This window comes from Uloborus diversus, chromosome 6 (assembly GCF_026930045.1).
Source record: "Uloborus diversus isolate 005 chromosome 6, Udiv.v.3.1, whole genome shotgun sequence".
NCBI lineage: Eukaryota > Metazoa > Arthropoda > Arachnida > Araneae > Uloboridae > Uloborus > Uloborus diversus.
The window spans coordinates 133,164,048-133,190,190 of record NC_072736.1 but is presented as its reverse complement, the minus strand read 5'-3'; the positions used below and the strand labels follow the sequence as shown (position 1 = coordinate 133,190,190).

The 26,143-nt window shown below is 31.3% G+C and overlaps 1 protein-coding gene across 1 annotated transcript in view; it reads left to right on the top strand.

The window, feature by feature from the left end:
• LOC129224991 (centromere protein F-like) overlaps positions 1–26,143 on the top strand; it is a 112,079-nt gene that overhangs the window by 3,789 nt on the left and 82,147 nt on the right. The window contains exons 2-11 of the mRNA XM_054859538.1: positions 2,188–2,364; positions 3,694–3,877; positions 12,025–12,149; positions 13,687–13,834; positions 16,266–16,389; positions 17,554–17,857; positions 18,990–19,136; positions 22,271–22,438; positions 22,603–22,749; positions 24,481–24,678. Coding sequence (XP_054715513.1) covers positions 2,188–2,364; positions 3,694–3,877; positions 12,025–12,149; positions 13,687–13,834; positions 16,266–16,389; positions 17,554–17,857; positions 18,990–19,136; positions 22,271–22,438; positions 22,603–22,749; positions 24,481–24,678 — 1,722 coding nt within the window. The remainder of the gene's footprint in view (positions 1–2,187; positions 2,365–3,693; positions 3,878–12,024; positions 12,150–13,686; positions 13,835–16,265; positions 16,390–17,553; positions 17,858–18,989; positions 19,137–22,270; positions 22,439–22,602; positions 22,750–24,480; positions 24,679–26,143) is intronic.

Below are 26,143 nucleotides of genomic sequence, written 5' to 3'. Positions count from 1 at the left end.
ATTTTTTAAGTTCAAGCGATTGTGACGTCAAATGGCACCGGAAGTGACGTCATGCGCTCTTCCGCCGCGGGAGAAGCCGAAGGACATGTAGTTGGCTTCGAAGACGAAATGTAAGGCTTATCTCCTCGCATTTAACTCCTCGCGTTTCTGGAACATTAAATCTCTCATCCTCTCGGAAATATTCGAATACCATCATTGATGTTACTTGAGGAAGATTATTAGATTGTGTTTTAATGAACCCGGCCTCCATAATATGTTTAAAAGGATTATTGAATTTCTAAAAAATTAAAAATATCAGTGCGCTCAAAATGTCCATAGCGAAAACAAAGGATCTTCGGCAAAAGGCTGCCCATTAGTGCCCTGTGATGTAATCTCGTGACGTTTCAGAAGAGCGCACTTCTGCGCATGGATTTTTAAAAATTCATTAAAAATCAATCATGGTGTTTTAAAATTTGGCGATGGTGAATTTTTTAGTTTTGAGGGTCAATTAACAATATCCAATAGTCAAAATAGGAACATTTAATAGGTTGCAACTTCCCTATTATGGTAGTAAAAACTTACCTGTGCGTTAGAAATATTGGCTCTAATTGAAAGGACGAAGTTTTCTGCATTTGATATTTGTTTGGAACTTCCAAGTTATGTACAGGAGGACAAGCTAGAATCTTGTTAAGTAAATTTTAAATGCAAATCTAAGCCTTTATATGCGTGATTGGTAGCAATTTCATAGTTGAAAGATAAGGAGAAAAGGCTCAATGATTTAAAATTTCTATCTGCTAACTGTTCATATTTGTTGACAATGTGTGTTCTGACCTGCAAAATTCATCTTCATATGAGGTCAGCCCTCTGGGACATGTTTTTTTTTCTTTAAATTTTTTAATTCAATATTGGTTTTTGTTATTGATTTGGAGTTCGTGTTATTCTTCATTTTCGTTTTTCTCGTTATCCTTCAAAAAAAAAAAAAAAAAAACTAAAATCTCTATGTACTCTTTGTAAAGGTGTTCCCGGCTCTCTTATCTCGTCAGTTGGTCTAAGTTGGGTGGAATGGGTCAACACTGGTTTTATGCTGAAATAAAACGCAAAAAATTATTTCTAGCCTGTCCAGAAGCAGCTTCACACTCTTGCTCCTGTATCCTACATCTATCGAGCAAGCTAAAAATAATTTTTCACATTCTATCTAAGTGTTAATGCAAAGCTGACCCATTCCTTCCAACTCTCCTTCAATTTTAACAGACATTTTTTTAAAGAGTAAACCTTAGTCTTGATTATATTTTCGCTGTAGATGACATTTTTTTTGAAAAAACAGTGCCAGTACCCTGACGGGAATACCTTCGGTAGCAAATTTTACACTTGTGTAGTTGATTTTGGTAAAAAAGTTTTGAGATCCGTATCCGCGGATCCTGCATTAATGATCCGAATCCGTAAGTGCGGATCTACTTTTTTAACAATCCGGCACATCACTAATTTTAATACATACTTATGAATAGTTAATAAGAAAAGCACTAATAAAATAATATAAGTGTACAATAATAGGACTACTATTATCATTTAAAATTAGCAATTTTTGTTTTATACATTTCCAGTTTAATATTTGTATTTAAAATTTGATCTAAATCTAAAAAATTTAACGTAAATTTAAACAAAATTGATTTTTTCCTACCCTTCTATGCATTATACAACTTTCTAATCTATAAAAAAAAAGAAAATATATCTATAGACTACAATCTTTTTAAAATTGTTATTTCCTAAACTTGTTAACTCTCTACTTAAGTCTCTTATTTGTGAAATGTATGTTTGCATTTGACTTACCAACCAAATGAAACATATTTCCTTAGATATGCAGTCAAGACCTATTTTTTTTTCCTTTATTGACGGAAGAATATTTGCTTGAAAATGCCCAAACTACTTCATTATATAATTTTTACTTACTTTTTATGATATTGAACTAATTTTTCGTTTTGTTACTCATTGATGTTTTCTTTTTTTTTCTTAAATTTGTGGTTTTACTGAAAGTAATTAAAAATTTACAAAAGGATAAAAAAAAATGATCCTAAGCAGACGTATTTTGACCCAAGATGGTAGGAAAATCAGTCAGTGTTAAACAATTTAAAATGTAGGTTCTTTTCTTGCATCTGTTTATTATTACTTTAAAAATCTTGGTCTGGGCAGTTAAAAAGATGTTTTTAATAGGTAGAAGATGTGAAACAGCAAGTAGCTCAATTGGAACGTGAAGTACAGTCCCTTGCCGACCAATGCAAATTCAATGAGCAGAAGAACCAGAAATTGCTGACTGATGTGCAGAACAGGGATCAACGCATCAACAACTTGGAAGGTCAACTCTGCCAAGCAAAGAAACAGACTAGTCGGGTAAGACTATCTTTGAACTTCAATAGCAATCTGAGCTACCCTGGAAAAAAATACATTTCACATTGTGTTTGTATGTCCTCATTTTTAAGGATTTTAGGCAAATGAAACTATTATTGCATAATGCAGTCCTTGGAAAAAGTCACCTGCACACAGTGTTATAAATAAGAATTTTAATCTAGGCATCATGATGACTCCTAGTATGACACATCAATTCCGAAAATTTTCTGTGGCTTATAATCTTGTATTGGCAAAAAGTCATTTCTTCTACAGAGAATGCATTTAAAAAAAAAAAAAAAAAAAAAACAGCAAGACTGAATTTAGTCTGTTTAATAATGCATTTGAAATAAAACTATATCAGTGTTTAGGTCTTTCAGTTTAACTGCAAAACATGTTAGGAGGAGTTGGAACACGTTAAACCAGTTTCAAATTTTTTTATTGATATTTTTTATTTTAACTTATGATCAACCAATTTCCGTTTAGTCCTGCTGAGCCTGTAACAAAATCACAGGGAACAAATATAGTGAACAAATTTTATTGCTTTTTTTTTTTTTTTTGTTTTTTTTTTTTTGTTTTTTTGCTGCTGAGTCATTTTTATGAGTCTGCTACTTTATTTTTTTCAAATGAATTTAATGATGAATAAAGTAATAAATTGATTTTTTAATTCTCCTGAAGTAAGTTCTTTTAAGGTCATAATTATTTGTAGTTTCTTTATTTTTTGGAGTAAAGAAAATTATGACAGCATTTCTTCAGACCAAGAAACCAAGTTGTTCCACTTTTAGAAAACCTGCAAAAACCGAAAACTTTTAAAAGAATAAGAAAGGCAAAATTCTAGTAATAGTAACAGTGAAGTTGACGAAGACCCAGGTTGTGCTGATTCTTGAGAAAATGTTGATGGTTCAATCATAAATAGCGGAAAAGAAGTTTTTCAATTTTTTATTTTAATATCTTATATAAATTTTTCCCCCATGCTTAACATACGCACACCCACAAAAAAAAAAAAAAAAAAAAGCTAGTTACAGTGATTGATAATATTTATCATTGAAATTGTTTTGAACTTGTTTACATACTGCAGACCACATACCTTATGCTGTGGCACAATAGTCTGCTTCACAAAGCTTTGTTAAAAAAGGAATGTAAAAAAGTTAATGAATTGAACATTTTCAGTAAAAATCTGGGATGATGGGAAATATTTGATGAAAGTCATGGTAGAAAATCAAGTTGCTCAATTAATTTTTAGATGAGATAAGAATGTGAAGTAGAAAAGCAGAGCTATGTGCTCCATCTCCATTTAAGCTTTTTGTCATGCTATATCTTTGCAAAATGTTACAGTTGCATCAGATGGAGAAAGACCTGGAAGATCTACAGCAGTTGCGAGAATCGGCCAATGAAGAGAAACTCAAACGAGAGCAGAGTTTGATAGGAAAGCATGCTGATGTTATTTCCAAACTGGAATGCCAGATAAAAGTGTTGCAAGATAAATCTAATTGTAGCAATAAAGAAAATACTACTAATGGTAATTAGAAAATTTTGCTCTTTTTAAACTTCCTGATTAAATATATTGTCAATTTTATTGTATCAACATATACATACAGTGGGATACAGCAGGCAGCTATGATCCTCTATACTGGCATTTGCCGAGCAAAGGGTGTTTTTTTAGAGGTATAGAACTTTAGGTTCAAATAAAACACCGTAAAATGATGTAAATCACCATGAGTTTGGCTTTATTCGAAAGATGATTCTTTGCCATTTTTATTTAAATGTGATTTCTGGTATATGGCCACTTTGGCTGGCTTGGAGAAAGTCTAATCAGGAAGTCCTATTTTCTATCACTATTTGCAGCAATGGGGGCCGTATGTGAGTGATATGTGGCGAATGTTCTCGTCCTAGGCGTCAATCGTCTGTGGCTTATTGGTGTAGACTTGAGACTTCACACAGCCCCACAAAAAATAGTCCAGAGTAGTTAAATCGCATGATCTTGCAGACCAATTCACGGGTTCATTAAGCGAAATTATTCGTTCACCGAAAGTTTCTTTCAATAAATCAATTGTGACACGCACTGTGTGGCATATTGCACCGTCCTGTTGTCTATTCATGATGAAATGGCAAACTAAACTAAACACAAAACAAGTGACAACTATCAAAATGGCCCACAGATCAAACAGTGTTCTCGACTTCAAGTTCTATACCTCTAAAAAAAGCACCCTTTATGTTTCCTAGCGGCCTAAGATTCCGCAGAATATTGCAAAGATTTTCACAAGACATAAGGGGGCATGTCTTGCGAAAAGCTTTTAATTGTATAACATGCATAATTATAAAATGAAATATTTTCCCCCCGACTTAGAACTGTATTCTGGTTGGGAGGGAATAGGAAGCAGGTATGACTGACAAGAATCTAGTCTAGAGTCTCTAAATGGGGGTTACAAATTTTAAGGGAAGGGCACGAAGTGTTAAATAAATTTATGGGATAACTGATAAACCTCTGGGCTAATGTAATGAAATTTTTATTGATGCTTTGTTCTTTTGGATTTGGTTGACTAAGCTGCTAGTTCGATTAAGAGAATTTCACTGTATTACTAGCTTTAGATTCCTCATTTTCAATCCATTTTACTAAATTTTCTCATTTATAAGCCATATTTGGAGCCTCATCTGTTTTTAAATTTAAAAAGTTGAACCAAAAAGTGATTCTATAAGTCAACGTAACTATCTCAACAAATCTATATTTTTGAGCTAAACTCAATCACCCCTGCCTGAAAACTGGAGGAATAAGTCTGGAAATACCCTTCTTATGCAGTTATTATAGTATCAATTGTTCATTGTGTTAGAGCTAAGAGGCTAGTTCTGTATTGTGCCTTTTATTAGACATTTTCTTGTGTGCAACCACTGTTTAAAGAATGCTTCCTAACGAAAGTTTGTTAATTGGTTTTAGGAGATATTTCTACAACCTTGTCAAATGATATAATAGCCTTGAAGGAAAAAAATTTGCAACAAGAAACTATTATTCAAGAACTCAAAGCAAAGGTAACTAAATTCTGTTTGTACCTGGGTGTTTCAAAGATTTAGAATTTCTCTTTATTAGATTGTCAATTAATGTGATAACAATTTTTCATGAATTGATCTTTGCCAGCTGTTATTACTTGCTGTATTAATCTAATAGGCTAATACAGTCAACCCTCGTTTATTGCGGTTAATTCGTTCCAGGCTTTACTGCGATAACTGAATTTCCGCAAAGTAGGATTCTGTATTTATAAATCGAATATTTTCCTAACTAGAGCGCATAAACTTACTTAGGACAATTTAAATAGGTTTTTAACATAGTTTGAGCCCTCTAGACATGAAACAGCACCCTTAGCCCCCATTACATTTGCGTTACTTAATATATTACACAAAATATGAGAAAATGAGATATATTAGACGTAATAGATATCACATAGTTATTATTGGGAAATAAAACTACATACACACATGCATTTCTTACACACTACTAATAATCTATGAAAATAGTTTAACTTGTTCGATGAAGATTTAATTGCAAGTTAGTAACCGTATGTGCCCCCGTTTTTCTACATTTATCCTCATTAAAGGTATTGCGCATATAACTTAAAAGACTAGTGCACTGTTGAACACCATTTGCAGATTTATTTATCCTCTAGTGATTTATACTTTCCAGTTATAGTGTTTAACGGGTTAAATGAAATAGTGATTCGCTACACTTTCTTCGGCGATTTTATACCTCCACTCTCTCAACCAGTATAACTACAGCCCCTCAGAGGAGCTTACCTTTCTTGAAAGACATACTTTGTTATTCTTTTGTCGGAAAAAGTTTATACGAGTGCATAAAAAAGGCTAATTACTATATTTGAGGGGGAAAAAAACGAAAAATCGCGATGTAGTGAAGTTGCGAAAGTCGAAGCGCGGAGTAGCAAGGAACGACTGTACACAATATTCATCATTGTCACCTCTTTAATGTTATTTTCACTGCAAAAAGTGATACAAATTGTCATTATAGTGTGTTAAAACATACGATTCAGAGTTTTTTTTTTTCTTTCGCTTATATTAAAAAAATGATAATAACAAATAAAAATCAGTTATTTAAGGATAACCATGAATTTGCTAAATGCTTCAAAATTTAATATGTTGAAAATTACAACATGTATCGCAGAACAACATCTGTATTATTGAATACTTTTTAAGTTACTTTGTACAAATAAAGTCTTTGCTGTTCAAAAACACCTTACTCCAATAGATGCTATGAAAAGGAATGTTAACACTTTAAGGTCTATGCCCGAGCGTCACTTGGGTTGCCATTTTCGGCGAAGTGAACTAAGCCTGAGATCCTCTCGGGGTCAGATTTCAACTGTCTTAGCTATAAAAGTACGAGTTATATACCTTTCTAGCCTTTTTGGTTATTTTAAAAAAAGATAAACCTACGAGAATTTGCAAAGTTTGCAGCAAAAAATAAAAAGTACAAACTGGAAAAAGAATAAGGAAAGAAACTCGAACTTATTGTGAACCTTGTGGTATTGCTCTTTGTGCTAACCCATGCTTTGAAATGTATCATACTAAAGCAAATTTTACCAAATAATGTTTTTTCGCAAATAAAACCTTTTCTTAGATATTTGTTCAAGATTTAGGTAAGTTTTTAATTAAGTCTATGCAAACTTTTATGGTTAAAAATGTTTTCCTATGTGGAACTTTTTTAAGTTTCAAACATGGTTTTTTTCGATAATTTCTTATTGATGATTGATTGTCATTTCATTCAAATAGTTCCTTTATTATGAAAGAAAACATCTGAAAGTATGTAGTAAAAAAAATTACTTAAATACACATCTTCCAAGTATTTTTAAAAAAATCAAGCAAAACGCCAAAAACCCCCAGTTCGGAGGGAGATACGCTTTCGAAATAGCTCAGACCTGAAAGTGTTAAAGGAAAATTAGTATAGTTAAGATAACTTTCTTTTTACAAAACGAACAAATTGGAAGTTTGTTTTGAAAATCAGAGTACATAATGAAAGAACAATACTTAAAGTGAAACTTGCATAAAAATTCTATTTTTCATTTTTGGCAGAAAATTTATCTTTAAACAAGCTTATGTGTACATCACATGACTTACTTTTACTCCAATTTAATGTCATTTTCTCATTATTGGCAGTTTTAATGTGATTCAATAGTTTACTCTCTCAATATCACCAACAGTGGATAAATAGAAACCAGATTTAAAAAAAAAAAATCACTAAGTTGGCGACAAAACTTGGCGACCAAAAGACTGGTGATATATTGCCAAGTGTCCACCAAAGTATAACACCACTTGAGTTTACATCAAAATTAACAATGATTTCCCCCAAAAAAGGGCAAAAGACCCATTTTGGAGCATGTGAATGCAACCAGAGAGGGAGGTGCACAACTAGACCCCACTAGCAGTCTACATACCAAATTTCAACTTTCTAGGACATTAAGTTTTTGAGTTATGCAACATACATACGCACATACATACATACATACATACAGACGTCACGAGCAAACTCTTTTTTTTTCTCGGGAATCGTGAAAATGGTTATTTCGCGTGTCTATACCTTCTTAGGCACTTGTCCACGTGTGGTCGAGTCGAAAAAAAAAAAACTCAGCATTCATTTGGGGGTGAGCAAAATTCAAATTAAGGTCAATTTTTGAGTGAAAATGTTTTTGCAAATACAATACTTCCTTTTTTGTAAAAGGAAGTACAAAGGTGGAAAACTTTAGCTTTTTTTGTTTGTACTTATTAAACTAAAATTAAAAGAACATTGTCAATGTATAAAAATAAGGAAAATTGACTGAACTTTATCTGGCTCTTTTATTAGCCATATTTTACTTAAATAGATTTTACAAACAAAAAGAGAATAGCTAGAAGTGAAAACAAAAGGAAGTTAAACTACTAAAAATAACTTTTATCTGTGTAGATATTGTGGTTCTAGGCTCTGGGGTAGAGCAGACAATTTTTACTCTCTTATGTTTTTCTTTTCATTCTCAGGTTGTTATATTTTTTCATGAATGAATATTACTATAGCTCGACCACAAAAAAAAGGACGATGACCTTGAACCAAATACATCATTTCTATCATTTGTAATAGATTGTTTGTTATTATTTTGGAATAGATAGGAATAGCGAGACCATGCCTCCTACTGTTCGGTGCTTTCTGGCCGATTCTACCTATTACAAAAGATACAAATGATGTTTCGCTTCGAGGTCATCCACCTTTTCGTGGTCAAGTTTTACTTATAAAACAAACTTCAATTCTTGTGTAAAATCATTTTTAGCGCATTCTGTTTCACAATAAATTTTTTGCAGCTTGTTGAATATTACATGTTCTGACTCTCTTTCCCCTCTATATGTATATAAATCTGTATGGAAAATGTGACTAGTGCTTACTGTAGTTGGGGAGATGAGAAGATAGAATGCTGCCATTCCCAGAAAAATTTGGTTTGTTAGAGTAAAACAATGCAAATTCAATTTAAGTTAGTTTCAACTGATTCAAATTGATCTTGTTTAGCCTACCATAGTATCTATCCCATAAAAAAGTGTGTTCCACTAAAGATGCTTTCTCCAACTACAACAATAAATATAATGCTGAAAAATAAATGCATGATTCATTAGCAAAAACCTGAAGCAAACAAAAATTGGCTAAAACTTGTAAAATGAACAAAATACATGAATTGAGTGCATATCAAGAGCTTGTATTTTTAGAATAGTTTTATTAGGTATCATTTTTTGTTTTCTTTCAGGTATTTTTATTGTAAACAATGGTGATAATTTTGCAGTGTAACATTGAAAAATGTGAAAACAAGTCAGTGACTTGAAAATAAATAAATTATCTAGTACCAAGCTGTAGGGATAAGACATTTGACCAATGTAAACCAATATTTTACATATGGGTACACCTCTACCCATACATTACATATTATGGATAAGTTTTTTGGAAACTAAACCAGAGGCCTAATTTATTTTTAAGTTTTAGGAAATATTAATACATTTCTTATACTTTTCAGTATTTTAGTAATTTTTTTTCTTTTTTATACTTTTTCTCCAAAATTATACTTACTGTGCATATATTGTAATGAATTTTTTTCGATTTACATAATTTTTAGATTAATGGAAATCTCTTGAATGTCTCTTCTACTGTGAACTCGATGGATACCTTTCAGACTCCTTCCAGGGGAAGCAATCTTCAAAGAAATAGTAAGACATTGGAAAATAAAAATCATGACTTTTGATTTAAGTATTTCTGCCCATGTGATTAAATTTACAACAATCTTTGACTATTAATTGCAACCTGAAATTAACCATTAGCTGCTTTTTTACTTTTTTATTAAATAGCTCATTTCGGACATTAAACATCAACCAGCCAATAACCAATTTTTATTTAAAATTGAAAGCAACAAGCCTCTGTCTTTATGTGCCCTTTTTATAGTGCTGAAATGATTTAAACATTAAGCATTTTATTTTATAGTATACATTTCACAAACTTATAAGAAAATCAATTACTTTATACCATTTCACTAAATGATTAGAACAGGCATGGCTTATTGAAAAATATATATAAATAAATAAATAAAAATGACTATTAAGCCAGGGTTTGATTCAGAGTTTTTTAAGGGTCTGAATTTTGTGGATATATACAGATGGGTGACAAAATAATACAAACACCTATGAAATAAGAAAAAAGCTGTATTAGTAAGTAGCTGGACCACCTTTGACTTCAGGAGGGAAACCAGCTTAGACGGGAGAAGAAATCCACTTTTTTTTTATGTCATAAAATGTTGGTGAAACTATTCAAGAATATGTTGCTGAAATTAGAAAAACAAATTCTGATTAGTTCCGATACTATGAGCAATTAAGTGACTGTGGAGATTTGAAAATGTTCACAGCAGTTTTTTTGAGCAATCACATTGATTATTGTTTTCATTTGGTCTTTGAATGACGTTCCTTTGATTTTATCCCCCCCCCTCTGCAGCACCACCGTCGACCGGCCCCTCCCGATGCTGCTCCTCTTACGAAAACCGTCTCTAGGTTGCGTCCATATCCTACACACACATACGCATCCACAAATACCCATACAATCATGCCTGCACACAAACACATACACACACACACAATCACAATTGCAAAAAACATAATTTGAATTCAAGATGTCAAAATTCAAATTAATTTTATAATTTTTTTTTCAAATGTGTGTGTTTTTTTTTGAAGCAACTTTTTTTCAACTGTGTTTACTTTAACTGGGAAGAGTTATTGACTAATTGTTCTGAAAATTTGTGTGAATTTTCTGCACTCCATTATAATCTATATACAGTGTAACTTCGATTTAATGATTTCCTCAATTTAATGATACATTTCACTGGTCCAGATTTGACTGCATGGAATGTCTATGCTCCCCGAATTACAATATCCTTGATTTAACAATAATTTTTTTCAGTCCCTTGACAATCATAAAATTGGAATTATACTGTGTATGAAACTAATTCGGGGATGATATTATTAATAAAAATATTTTTTTTAATACAAGAAATGTGAAAAAAAAAAAAAAAAAAAATGATAGAAAAACATTTATTGCAATCAAACGTCTCAAAAACATGTAATTTTCAACTTTTTTGATCACAATTAGGTTTATATTCTTAGAAAATATGTTAACAAGAAAGAAAAATTGTAATGATTACAGATAAAAATTGTGACTTCCGTAAAGCGCATCAGCAACAAGCTCTGATGGAATTGCTCAAACGTTCAGAATTGTTAAGTTAATCCAATTCAGAAATTTCTTTCATTTTAGTCTTTCTGAAAATTTTAGCTGTCATATCAATTAATTTAATTCTTAAATGTTGAATATTATTAATAATATAGATCTAAAATATTTTTGGTAAAGACAATTTCCTGTTTTCCAATTTTTCATATTTTTGCATATATTTGGAAATGCAGATATCTTTTTACATCCTCTTAAAATTTTATTTTATTGTTTATTTTTTCACTTAGAATATTAATTATGAGGAGATTTAGAGAAAATGCCTCTTTTTTAGTTTTCATTAAATATCCAATAAGAGAATGTTTTTGAAATCCAAAGATTGTCCAGATTAAATTTAAAATAGTGAAAAAAAAACTAGAGCTTTTGATAACCCTTCTTCTTGATCTTAAAATGTAATGCACCTATTAATTAAATATTGTCATTAAAAGTTTAGTATTTATTTATGTTTTGTTAAAAAGTGTATAAATATAAATATGTTTTAGCATTTTTGTGTTAATTTTCTTTTTCTTTTCATGGTTATTTCTTTATGTTCGTTAAGCATCAAGCGATCTCCCCTTTGCTCATTGCTTAGCACTATTTAATCTGTTTTCCATACAGTGATTGTGTACCTTGCTATCTATTTTCCCCTTCACTTGCTCAACACAACATGCCTTATTCATTAATATTTATATTAGTTTTTTAATATTGATTGCTTCTAACTAACTCCTATTAGCATCTATATATATATATTTTATGTAGCTTTGTTTTTTTAACCACAAATGGTGAAATATATTGACAAAAAAAAAAATCACTTGCAAAATAAAATCCATGTCAGAAAGGGTTAATTATATAGGGTTAGTCTGCAAAATGGAACAGATATGCAAATAGTATGAGAGTGATTGTTTTACTTTCAGGCACTCCTGCATCAGCCGGGAAATCATCTCTTAGCTTATGGAATAACTTTGTGACTCCGATGAAAGACAAAAGCTATAGACATCGCAGTGAGTCTGATGGTTTTGAAAACACCACAAGTGATAAGGTAAATTTTTTTCAAAACAGTTCTTGCCCCAAAGACGCTTATCTCGTACTCAAACCAATGTAATGCTCATCCAATCTGAAAACTCTTGAACATAGGTAATCCAGCTACCTGATAAACATAGAAATGAATGACTAATGTAAGACAATAATTAATTAATAATTACACTAAAACCAGAGGAATACGACACTTCAAAGGGAACAGAATGCATTTTGACTTCAGCGGATATCGACTTACTGAGGTGCCACGTTTCAGTAAGTTAATACACACGTTCTACGGTACGTATGGCTGGGTTGTAGAAAAGACTGCTTTTTCTAAAAAATAAAATAAAAATAAAAAAAGCCAGACTGGCCTCTGGAAAATCTTTATTGACTTTTTTAAAATTATATACTTCGCTAATCACCTATGTATTTCAAATCAAATTAGGATGACCGTCAGTAAACAACCAGAGTTTATTCAAAATTTATTTAATTTTCCTATTAAAGTCTCAGGAAAAAATTGGAAACTTGCCTAAACATCAATCAATACGTCAGGATTAACACTAATTTAACATTTTTCTGTATTATTTATTAAGGGGGGGAGGGCTGGGTAAGGCTTGGAAGAGCTTTAAATTATAGTTAAATTTGGCGAAATCTATGTCAACTTTATTAATAGGAGGTTAGCAGTCATAGTATTGACCTCTGTAGACTTCATTTCCACCCTGGATTCTGTGAGATTTGTAAAACATGTATAATTTTTTTATTGATTTGCTTTCTTTTTCTCACTTTTGAGGCTATAATACATGTTCAACATGAGCAACTGTTCAAATAGTATGTATACCATTTAATAGCATGTCTTATAAAAAACAAACGGCTTTCGATTTCCTCAAAAACAATTTTCATCTAGACGTGAAGCAGTCAAAAAGCATACTTATGGGCATAATGTTTATGATCCCACTCTTGCTTCCCCCGGATTCCAATTTTCAAAAGTTGTTTCAAATGCTTCATTAGAATCACTCAATGAAAATCAAGTAATTATATCAAGGTGTAAAAAATGAAAATAGTCCCCAGATGTGAAAAGCAAGTAGTTGATTTAGAGTCGTAGTAAAAAAATGTAAATTGCAAGATATGAGTGAAGTGAGGTTAAGGAAAAGACTTGACAGTTTTTGGAAGAGATAAAATACCAACTAAACAGCTCAAGGAGGCTCGTTAACAGCATGTTGATACGATTGTGCACACACTATGTTTTAATGTCTCTTGAATGTTTCTATCACTTTAGTAGCTTTTAATAAATGTTTTTTTTTTTTTTTTTTTTTTTTTTTTTTTTTTTTTTCAAAGTTGTTTATTTCAGGTATTGGATTTTCAATCTTGCCTTAAAAAATTTTCGAATTCCTAATTCAAATGTTTGTTGTTGCTCTAAACTAAACATGACGAGCATACTTTTTAAACATCATTCATTTAAAAACTATTTAGAAAATTTGATTTTAGGTGTGCATGTGTTTTTTTTTCTTCATTTATTTAACTTATAAAAAATCCGCTGCTGCATGTTGATATTTCCTTAGGAACAAGCTCTTCAGAAGCGCTTGAAACAGATCAGTCAAGAATTGGACTGCCAAAGGCATAATTTTGAAGCAGCAAAATCCACTATGGAACAAAAATTTAAGGATACAGAAAACTCTTTGAAAGCAGACCTGAAGAACCAATCACAAGGTATGTAATAAATTGGAATTTATACTCTTAAAATGGTTTCAATTTATACCACAAAGTTCACCCTAAGGAAAAAAATAAAAGCGAGAAATCCCACCCTCACCACCATTTTAAGTAGGATTTTTGAAAATGGAAGTGAGAGCAGCCCCCTCTCCCCCCAGCTTATTTTATTGTTTGAATATTTTAGATAAGTATTGAGTTGAATGTTTGTATTTAATAAGCATTGCAACAAAAGAAAAAGTTCAGTTTGTTTGCTAGAACAGCGTTTTATTAAATAACAATCTGCAGAACCCCAGTCTTCCATGGAGATCATTTGGGTTTTATACATCTTACCTGGATTCTATGTCCTTATTTAAATTGAAGCGTTAAAAAAATCAATAAAAGTAAGGTTTGAGCGAAGCTTTCCCCCAGTCTTTTCTGAATGAATTGCAGAAAAATATCAAAACAAATGGTGGATTGATAACTCATATACTGCCAATATATGATTTAAACTTTGTCATTTGTTATCTTAATATATAAAAATCTTCTGTGCGGACATTTGTCACCATAAGGCTTTTAAATGGCTGGACCGATTTTGATCAAATTTTTTGTGTGTAATTAAGTTGTGGCAAGCATGGTTTCGAAACGCGATGGATCGGATCGGAAACGTTTTTGTTAGTTAATTAATTAATTTAAACATTGGATGGTTATATCTCCCAAATGATCAATATTTATTTTAACATATTGTTGAGCGAGAACTGAAATAAATATTTAACCCGTTGCCAAAGGACAATAAGAAAGTCAGCTCTGCTTTTTGTAGTGAAATTTCCTACTGTGAAAGGTCAATTGAGAATAGATAAGACGTAGAAAGAGAGAGAGAGAAACCTTCATTTCTTGAAAGCTACGATTTAGGTCCGATGATATATTTTAAAGTAAGTACTGGAAGGGTTTCACGCAAAACGTGTATTCTGTCGTCGTAGTTGAACCATGTGACCAGATCGGTGCTTTAGGTTTTCCTAACCAAATGATCAGAAAGTACCATACCTAGCAACATTTGTTTCTCGGCTGAAATCTATCTGAGTTTCGCACCAATGTCAAGAATACTTTAAGGATTATCTAACTAATCAGTACATTATTAAAGGAAAAGATGATGGAATTTAAAGACGAAACAAATTTTATTTTCGTCCAGATAAATTACAACAGGGTAGTTCTGTACACAAAAGATCAGTGCAGTGGAAGATTTTTATCTTTGGTGGAAATAACTAAGTAGGCAAGTTATCTATGAAGTTCCAAAAGTTTTCGTTCAAAAGATCAGACTGCTAATCGGTCGGAGTTGGCTTCGCTCACTGATCGGTTGAATTACAGTAACGTGGTGGCTTGGCGACTTTGGCTATAAATAATAGAGTTGCGTGATCATTTGTTTACATTTTGAAGCTACTGTTAATGTAATTTATTGTATTTTTTTGTTAATTTGGTGAAATATTTCAAATTTCAAAGAATTAATTTTTGTTTTTAAAGAGTGTTTAGTCATTTTAGTTGACGAATGTTTATTTTACATCGGGAATAGGGGAGGGATGAGTGATTTTCGCTTATTCAAAGAACTATTTTTACCTTTATCATTTTTTAAACGATATCCTTTCGATTGTTTTATTCCTTTTCATACGTGGGATGTTGCAGCGAGATTTTCCGTTTGTTCTAGATGGGTAGTTAGCTTTTTACACTTAATATCTGAGGCCGCTTTTTATCCTTTGAGTATGGCTGAAGGAACCAACCATGAAGAACGGGAGAAAAAATAGTTTATTAAACAACTGCTCAGTGGGCAATAGATAAATCAAGTTGTAATGAATATATGCATTCTGACACCAAGCAGCTTAAAACATTTTCTTTTTACTTATTTTCACCAACAAAACTTGATAGTTTATAGAGATTTTTTAACTTTTCAATTTACAAAGTTTGAACAGAACAATGTCTGTCGGGTCCTCTAGTAGAATATAAAACTTCAATTGAAACAACATTTGATTCATCTTTGAAACATACATTTAAATCATTGTTGCGATTCTGGAGCAGTTTAAAAGATGAATATTTTCCAATTGTCACAAAAATTGCTGTTGGCACTTTTACCTTTCTGTAACTACAACTGTTTTACCAATTCTGTATTATAAACGATATTCTCAACTTGTGTGTCAATAACAATAAAAAATAATTAAATACAGTAACAGAGTTTACTTAACCTAACATAAGAATTCAACTTTCATCCGTTAAGGCCTAATATTGAGTTCATCTGCAGATGATAAAATCAGTACACATTTATAGTTACAAAACAAGACTAACGACTGCTAATTTTGGTCAAGGTATATCCTGTATTTGCTTTTATGATTTTTCTTGTCTGTTATAGAGTTTTTTCTTACATAAATATATTTGATCTATTTAATTGTTCTCACTGATGTCTTTGCAGTTATTGCCGATCTGGATAAGGAATTGAAAGAAACAAAAAACAAATATTTACAGGAAGTGAACCATAATAGTAAGAAGTTGGATATTACAAATCTTCAATTACAGAAAGCCATAGAATTGAAAACGTAAGTAAAATTCTGTTTTTTTCCTTCAAATTTTTGTCGTTATTAGTATAGGCCATGACTAAATAAAGAAGGGCACAATAAGTGAGACACCATAATCAAAAGTATTGTTCCATGTCCCATTTGTATGAGTTGAAATCAACTCGATAGCAGTGACTGGTTTACCGTGTCACTATTGCGAGGGGCCCTCGCAACGAAGGAACTCCTAAGATGATCATTATACCTGCTTTTCAAACTCTTTGATTTCAAAAGTAATGAACTGTGGGGCCCCCAAAAATACAGCGTGATGGTCTATCAAACCAGCTAATCCTCAATATGGAAAAAATCAATTGTGTATTCATGTGTAGTAAGCAAATTATCTGAGCTAGGAAGTCATAACTACTTGTTGTCTGAGCTCTCATTGATACTGTTATAAATTTTTACATTAATATTGCCTGCAAATGTTACGCATTAACCCTTTTTAGACAAGATGCCTTGATATGTATGGCAAACTGCAAATATTCTCACAACTAAGAGTGACAGATATGAATTGTTATTCAATTGACTCTCAGGACATGGTGGTCCGTGGAAAAAATTTTTAGTCTGTAAAACCTTATTAAGTAATACCGTCATCTCCGGAGAGTACTACTATATAATATCATATTTAAAAAAAAAAAAATACAAGTAAAATATTTGCTTCTTGGATTGTCTTACTGCTTTCTACAGCCATTGCATTAAATTTTAGTTTTCTTTATCCTTAGACTCTAAAAGTATTAAGTAAAAGTTTTTTTTTATTATTAATTTCAAAATTCGTTAAATATCTTAAAGGTTTATAAAAGTATGAATGGTTTCGGACAAATTATACATCGATAAGATATCTGCAATTGTGATGTCAGTTTCTAAAACATCTGAGCCTTCCTATTTTAGATTCCTATTCCTATTAAGCTTAAAGAAAGTACATGTTTCTAATAGTTAAAAGTATATTATTTGAGCTGTTGGATAAGGTAACAGTTGCGTATTATAATATAGTTAAACTGTTCTCTTTTGGAATTTATTTTAGAAAGTACTAGGAAATATTTAGTTTTAGATGGGTTTTTAAAATTTTAAAATGTTTTTTTCCATGTGTATAAAAAAATAATTAGTTATTCAAAATGCTTTTTGTGATCATACATCTTTCCATCTTTACAGACAACTTGAAAAAGATCTAAAAAGTTTCGAGTCAAAATTCAGTGCCCAAGAAAGCCGCCTCATTAGCAATGATGAAGAACTGGCTCGTCTCAAATCGGCCTGTGAGGCTTCTGCAGCAGAAAAAACAAGACTGGAAAAGGAGTTGCGAACACTGAATACACGCAATGCTTCGCTGCTGGAAGAAATGAAAACGCTTCAGGTACAACTTGAGGGAAGTACAAATCTGGTCAAGGAGAAAGAGACTTCCTTAATAAACACTTGCAATGACCTGAAGGCTGCCGTTAAGAAACAAGAGGAATTAACGGTAAGATTTCTCTTTTGAATGAATGCAAAATGTCTTGAGAACAATACGTTCAATATCCGTGTTTGACCTGTTACACAATGATATTAAAGTCACACAAGCTGTTAAAAAATATATTGTTTATAAAATGCCATTAATTTTGAACACTATTTTTTTATTAGTTGGTAACAGTATCATTTTTCAGAATGATGCAGCATTTTTATTTTTGTTTTCCATACACACTGACACTTTCAGTAGCCTTTCGTTTGCAGTTTGGTCAAGATTGTTTTTGGTTGGGAATGTAAAACCATTTTCAGTAAAAAATACTTTGATAATTTCTTTCTTTTCATTCCACTGCATAGCCAAGCTACAGCAACACCAAGGGCATGGATTCTCAAAGTAGTTAATACTGACCCCTGGTGTTTATCAAGTTTTCAAGGGGGTTAATGAAACTCTAGAGGTGTATGAATCTTTAGTGATCAAATGTTACTTTTCAGTTCAGTTTGGATAATTGCCCTTCAACTTTGAATTATTCAAGTTGCGCTCTGCATCAGTTAACAGAGTTTGCTTGAAAGAAAGAAAGGAAAAAAAAAAAGCATCTAGCCAAACACTCTACATACTTGCATCAAATAAGGAAATTGTCTTGCAAACTTCTTTTTACGTGCATTTTGTTCCATTTATGACATATTTTCCATGCTATCCATCATCAAAAATTGGAAAGGTTTTTTCAATCCACCCTAATGCATAATAGTTGAAAAACTTATGTCTTGGCCACTTTATTAGCTGCATTCTGTTGGAAAGAGTTATTGAAAAAAATTATTTAGACATAATTTTTATTTCTTTAGCTTTAAATCTGATGAAACATGGATTCTTGATTTCTATACATAATGAAGGAAGGAATTAACTATTAATCTTTCACCACTATTAAAGACTGAAGGGGGAAAAATATAGCAGCTAATTTTCTTTTATGATTCTCCCCATTTTTTAACAGCGCTGGTTGAGGGGGGGGAAAAACTTTGTTTTTATCAGTTTTTTTTTTAAATTTGGGTTTCTCTGTTCTTTCAAACTTTGCATCGAATTTGTGCAAAAAAAAGAGAAGAAAAAAATCACAACTATTCCAGAATGGCAAAAATTAATGTTTCTTTTTTAATTTCAGAGACTAGTTTCAGCTCAAGAGCAAACTATTTACACTATTCAGAGTGAAAAAGCTGCATTTGAAGATGCACACAACAAGTCGCAGTCTCTAATTGAGGAACATAAAATTACAATGAAGAGAATGGAAACTGACAGTGAAGCACTGGAGGTAATATTTGAAAATGGAATCATGTAAATATTTATTAATAACAGCAATTTTTACTACCATTAAAAAAAACGTGTTTAAAAAGATTTCTAGTTAAGTTTAAGCATTTTTCTTTTTCTAATTTAATCTATAGTTAAATTGAGGAATTGGTTCTTTCCTTTATCCTTTGTAATATGGAAATATTTTAAAGACTTAATTGTGGGAAAAACATATATTTCTACTGAGTCATTCCCCGAATCAAACAAAACAATGCCATACACAGCAAGGATGTTACAAGCTTCCTTCATATTATCACCCTTTTTGGCTTGTTCGATCCCCTGATTTGTCGCAAATCGAGCATATCTGGGATTACTTGGGTGGTTCTTAGACAGCCTATGGCCTCATACATTCGCTTTACAGGTGCCCCAACAAAGTTTTAAAAACTTGATTCATTTGAGATTTTTTTTCTCTAATAAATGATCAGTTTGGTTACATTTTGTAATCATTCTTACATTAATGCTTTCTTTACATGCATAAGTTTTAAGAAGAAAAAATACAAGAATTAACCAAAAAACCACTATTTAAAAAAAGAACCTTTTGTATTTTTGCTCAATATGCTTTATATTAGCCCACTGTCAAAGAAATAATAAGTAATATTGAAAACCAATAGTAGATTTTTACAGGCTGCTGTAAAATAATGTAAGCCCAGTTTGCCATGTACAAGAGAAATAATCCATAAATTCTTTTCAATGGAGTATATTTTTGCATCTTGCTCAAGAATCATGTTTTTTTCATTTCCATGATTTTTTAAGTTTTGTAAGCAAATAAATTTTCGTTTATTTTCATTCAGTTTTAGTTTGAAAATACAGATGAGGCCATATGTTTCATGAATGGCTAATAAATCATTTAAACAACTGTAATAAAACATTTTCGAAGAGGAAGCAGTTTCAATAAGTTATCTGATGATGAAAAAAAAACTGGTATTCTTTCAAAACTTGTTTATTATTCTAGAGTTGAAAATTTAATGAATAAAATCATTTTTTGCTTACTAGTGGAATTTCACCCTTTAGCTTCATGGACTTTGGCAAAAAACTTTCAACTTTTTTTGTTTTTGGTTAATTGCATGTGTGGTTCTGGCAACTCATTCTAGGTCTGTCTTTTTTTTTTTTTTAATGTAAAAGAATGTTATATTGTATTACATCAGTATTGTTAATTAATTATTTAATTTTTCAGTTTTTAGAACTTGCACTAGTAATGGTTAATTCCTTTGCTACATCAAATATACATATACTCTATTTTGGTGATTTGTAAATTTGAATGACCTTTCTATCATGCCGAATGTTTAATGTTGGTTAAAATCAATTTCAGGTGATTATAAATTTTTTATTGATTTGAAGTTTCTAAAGTATTTAGCATTAAATAACATTTAAAAAAAGTTTTTAAAAAGCATAGTAACCAATTAGCCCTTTTACTTTTTCTGTATCTAACCATGTGATACTATTTCTTGTAGAAATGGCATCTCTTTTTACTTTCTTCTATATCTAATATATAGAAGAAAGTATTGGATTCGTGCAAATTTTCGAATTTCGAATTTTGACGGATTCGAACATTTTGAGGTGTATTGAGTCCATTTCGACTATTTTTGGAAAATGTCTGTCTGTCTGTGTGTGTATATGTGTCACGTCTGTGTGTGACCAGTTTTTTGTGGCCGCTCTACAGCAAAAACTACCGCATGAAATCAAACGAAATTTGGTACACATATGTGCCGCTATGTGAACTTGTGCCCATTGGTTTTTGGCCCGTATTCCTCCAAGGGGGGTGGAGCAATGGGAGGTTTTTTGAGTTGCGCGTGCTTGCTGTTCCTCAGGAAGTAACTGGCAGAACAAACAAAATTTGGTCCATATGTTGCCAGTAACAGGAACAGGTGCTGATTCAATTTTGGTGTCAATAACTCAAACGGGGGCTGAGCTATAGAATGTTTTTTGTCATCAATTGTGACTGCTGTATCTCAAGAAATAATGAACGGAATGAAAGAAAAATTTATCAGCAAGTAGCCCTTAGTGGGTATAAGAGCTGATTTTATTTTGGTGTCAACAGCTAAAAAAGGGATCGCGCAATCGCCCGTTCTTTTTTTCTATTGTGAGTGCCCTATCTCAAGAAGTAATGCTACGTTTTGGTTGAAATTTGGAATATATGTGAATCCATATGTAAACAGGCTTTGGTTCAATTTTGACGCCAATCGCTGCAAGAGGTGTTGATTTTTTTTTCGAATAAAAATAGCTTTATTGATGCAACAATAAGAAAGATTAATCGTAATAGATTGTCGTCTGCGTTTTTCTCGTGATTTTAATTGTATGGAAATGATCGGAAATATTATCTCAATGATTTAAAATTTTTAACTGTTGCCATCTTATGTTTGTTAACAAATAAAATATTTGTAATTAATTCAAGCAAGGCTTTAGAAATAACTTTCAATTTTCACTCTTTGCTTTGCTGTTGCAATAATTCAGACATTGGGATGGTCGTCAAGTTTTTGCATGTGTAATTTTGTTTTTGTTGGGAATATTTCTTCCTCGTCGAGCATGCTGAGGGATCAGAAAAAAAAAAGAAAAATATAGAAGAAAGTTTCGTGATGGCCACAACATACTAGTTTATTCTTGTTCTCTCAATCTACTCCAATCTGATAACTGCTGATTTTCCCTTTATTTCCTCCTTAGTATTCTCCTCCTACCTTCCTGTAGGTATTTTGGTTAAAATCACTGTCATTTGACCTTATTTTCAGCTTAATATTTTCACATTATATCGCATTTTACAACTTCTTTCTTTGCTAATGTTTGAACTCTTTGCATATGTTTTAATTTGGGAAATTTATTGCTTCTGTTGGTGCAACAATGTTTGATTATTTTTATTTTAGTTTAACCATATATTTATTTATTTATTTTGTGGATAGGAGGGATATATCTCTATTTAATGTTCGACATTTTTTCAAATCTCTGTAGGCTTTTATTTCTTCCTCTTTTTTTTGGTGTAAACTTCATAAAAGATATTATATTTTGGAAAAGTATGGATTCCTAAGTTATTAGAATGAGCATCAGTATTAAACAAATTTTTTTGCTTGACAATACACAAAACAAAATCAAGTACCTTTTCTGTTTTAGGCAAAGCTAAAAGAAAAGGAGTGCTTGATTTTCAACCTTGAGCAGAACCTTAATGACATGGCCCTGAAAGAGACTTCACTTGCAAAGGAACTTGGAAAGATGGAGAACGAGAAGAAAGCCTTGGAAGAGAAATTAAGTGAAGAAAAAGAATATAACCAGTCTTTACAAGTGCAGCTAGATAGTTTACAAGCATTGAAAGTAAGCGATGGGATAATTTTCATTGTTTTTTTTTAGGTGGCTTTTCCTAATATATTATATGCTGTCTAATGTGTGGAAGAGAGTATAAATCACTAATACTGCTGTTGTAAACTCACGATTTCCTTTCATTTCAGAAGCAAACTTTTACCCAAGGGCAAACTATTTCAACTTTAGAAAATGAAAAAGCGGCTTTAGAAGAAGCACTTAGCAAATCGCAAACTAGAATTGAAGAAAATGAAATTACAATCAAAAAAATGGAAACTGACAGTGAAGCACTTGAGGTACGATTTGAAACTGCAATGTCTTTCTTTTTGGTTGCCATGAAAACTTTTGTTAATAACAGCTACTTTTGCTTTTACCATTACTAATAAACATAGGTGGAAGTTAAATTAGATGCCGAAAATTATGCTAATTTGTTTTTAAAAAAATTTCAGCAAGAAATTTGTTTTGTTTTTTATATGTCACAGTTGAATGAAGAAATTGGATGTTTAAACCAATAACCAACCTTTAATTTTTTTTTTAATTACAATAATTTCATTTGAATAGAAAATTATTAGACACCATATCACTCGTTTAGAAGAAGAGTGCCATAATACGAAATTTTTAATTTTCTTTTTTTTCTCTCTCTTAAAGGCCTTCAAAATAGGTTATCTTCTTTGGAAAATGACAGATTTTTTGTTTGAATATTGACCACAGGAGAGCACAGCAAACTTACTTTTCTTAATGTAAAGTGCCTGAAGAGTTCAACTTCAAACGCTTCCCCTGTAAAATTTCATTTCTTCGTATTGTGGCACTCTTCTTCCAAATGAGCGAAATGTATTTTCAATGAATTCTAAAATTATCTTTTTATAAGAAGGGATTTAAAAAAACTTAAAAGTGCCATTCCAGGAAAAAGTAAACCCATTGTCCCGCATTTGATGGTTCATTCAAATACCTGTATTTCATTAAAAAGTAATAATTTTAAATGTTAATGACAACATTTTTTGCTTATGAAATCACATATAAGTTTGTAATTCGGTAAGCAGAAAAATTGTTCATTAATATTTTAAAGTATTTTTAATAAAAAATATAAGTCATTACGTACAGGATAAAAATGACCGTTCTCCATGGAATGGCCCTTTAGTTTTGCATCATTGAAGTTGAAGAAATATTGCTATTGAAAATAATGTTTAATTTCATGCATAAAATATAAGTGATGAAAGTCAACATTATTAAAGTGCAAAATCGCTAATGCCTAAGCAGTAGTCACAAGAAAAGCTGCTTTGCATCAGAAGCTGAAGACATTTTCTGTGTTGAGAAAGTTTTACCTTCTGAAGCATGAACTGACTCTAAATTTGACATGCAGTATTTTTGATGCTTCGTGTTTTATAGAAGTTAATTATATTGTTTCAACAAAGGCATTTAAAAAAAGAAATTTAATATTTCAATTATATTTATAAGTTTTTCATACAATAACTAATATCAGCAATATACCAGGACATTAATTTCTCAAAACTGAAGCAGGAGGAGGCATTTGCCCCTTTCTGCGCGCCCTAGATAGGGCCGTTTCCATGGACACTATCAATCCCGGAAAAAACCTGCTTTTCAACGCATTCCAGTTATTTGCGGGATATATGTGGAATTTCTCTATTCCTGTTAGCTACTGGAGTGAAAGCGGAGTTTTTACCCAGAATGCATTACACGAAACAAGTTCGTCTATTAGCTGCTAAGGATGCTGGGTAAAACCGTTTTCTGGAAAAACCTCTTTTTGTATGGAAACGGGGAATTTTTCAATCTTTTTTTTTTTTTTTTGCGGAGCCAGAGTGGGGGTTTACCGGGTCGAAAAGTTTGTTGTGAACGCGGCTAATAAGGGACCTGCATAGGGCTCTCCACTGGAGCTTCTGTAATGCAAGTGACCCTTCATTGAAGAAGGGTTTGCACCCCTTCTACAATTATGGAATTAAGCTTTAGAAAGTTAATCAAACTTTTTTCCTTAGCAATGTGTTTAATCAAAAGTGCTTTTTCTGTTTTAGGCAAAGATAAAAGAACAGGAAATCTCCATGCTTAACCTCGAAAAAGACTTGAATGATATGATCATGAAGGATATTTCTCACACAAGTGAGTTCCAAAAAATGGAAGTGTTGAACAAAGCACTGGAAAAGGAACTGAAAGAGCAAAAAGAATGCAATTCTTCATTTCAAGCACAACTAGAAAATATAGAAACTCTGAAGGTAATCACTGTACTATTTTTCTTTATATGCATTCAAAACTACCATGGGGGGGGGGGGCAACAAAACCATATGCTTTAAACACAAGTTTGCCAATTGCTCCACGTTTTGCGGAGTTGCTCCGTAAAAATAGCAAAACTCTGCAGCTCCGCAAAGAAGTTACTTTCCTCCGCATTTTTTCTTTGGTCTTAATTGGCCAGGCTTATTAATGATTTTAATAAAATTAAATTTATTATATTTTGCTAGGTTATTATGACAGGCATGTAAATATGGGAAATTAAAGATGCTTATACTCAAAGCATAACATAGTGTTTAAAGCTGTTTTATTTATTTAAAAAAAAATAATTTTTGTTCTTTTACTTGAAATGATTATCAAAGCTCAAAAAAAAAAAAATAAATAAATAAATAAAATAAAAATAAGCGGTTTGATTTTTTTATATTGATTTTTATATAAAATTTTGAGCTGCTCCGCAAAATTTCAAAATGTTCCTCAAAATCACCACAGATGCTCCTCAAATAGTTTTTCTAAGGTTGGCAACCCTGTAAACAACTTAGAAGTCGTCTTACACACTGAAGAGATGCACCAAATATATTTGGCTGGTGTTCAGTATACTTTCAGTGTCTATTTAGTATTGATAGACAAACTGAATAATTGATTCCTCCAAATACTTAAATATTCGGCAATTGAATAGTATACAAATTTAAATATTCCACAATTAGTAAACAAACACAACTTTTTTTTAATGCAATGAATAGAAGTTACAGTATAGTACCATAGTTCACAATTCAATTTACTACTTACTAGTTTTATCACATTCCTAGTAATTTTAATTTGAAAAAAGCATTAGACTTATATTAAATTTTTTACTTTTTAATTTTTCTTCAATCTTATGACCCACACATAAAACTTGCTTTTCTAACTCATTTAAATATGAAACAATAAACAGAAAAAAAGCTTAATATTAAATTAAAATTCAATTAACTGCAATTGTTTTATAAAATATGCAGCTAAAAAAATATTATTTCACACATGTTTAAAAAGGTGATTAATAATACATTTTAAAGGAAAAATTCTGATGATAAATTTTGCTTTATTTTAATTTAAGAAGTTTTACACCATATGAACTATTAAGTATTGTTTAAAAACAATTTAATTAAATAAATCTTTGTGATCACAGTTTAATAACAGTACATTACTGTGCAGGAACATTGGGTGTTCTGCCTTTTCAGGTTGTAATTTTTTATATTGTACAGTAATGGAAATGTTCTGTTTTATGATTTATTTTCTAACACAAGCCGTTTACTTTTCCTTTTCTATGCTTTCTCATGTTATCTAGAAAAAAATTAAATGCATTTAAAATTTATGTGTTCCAACTCGTGTGATTCATCTTATTATGCAGTGTCAGACTTTAGCTGTTTTTATTTATTTATTTATTTTCAATTTTTAATGTAATGTTAATTTTGTTTA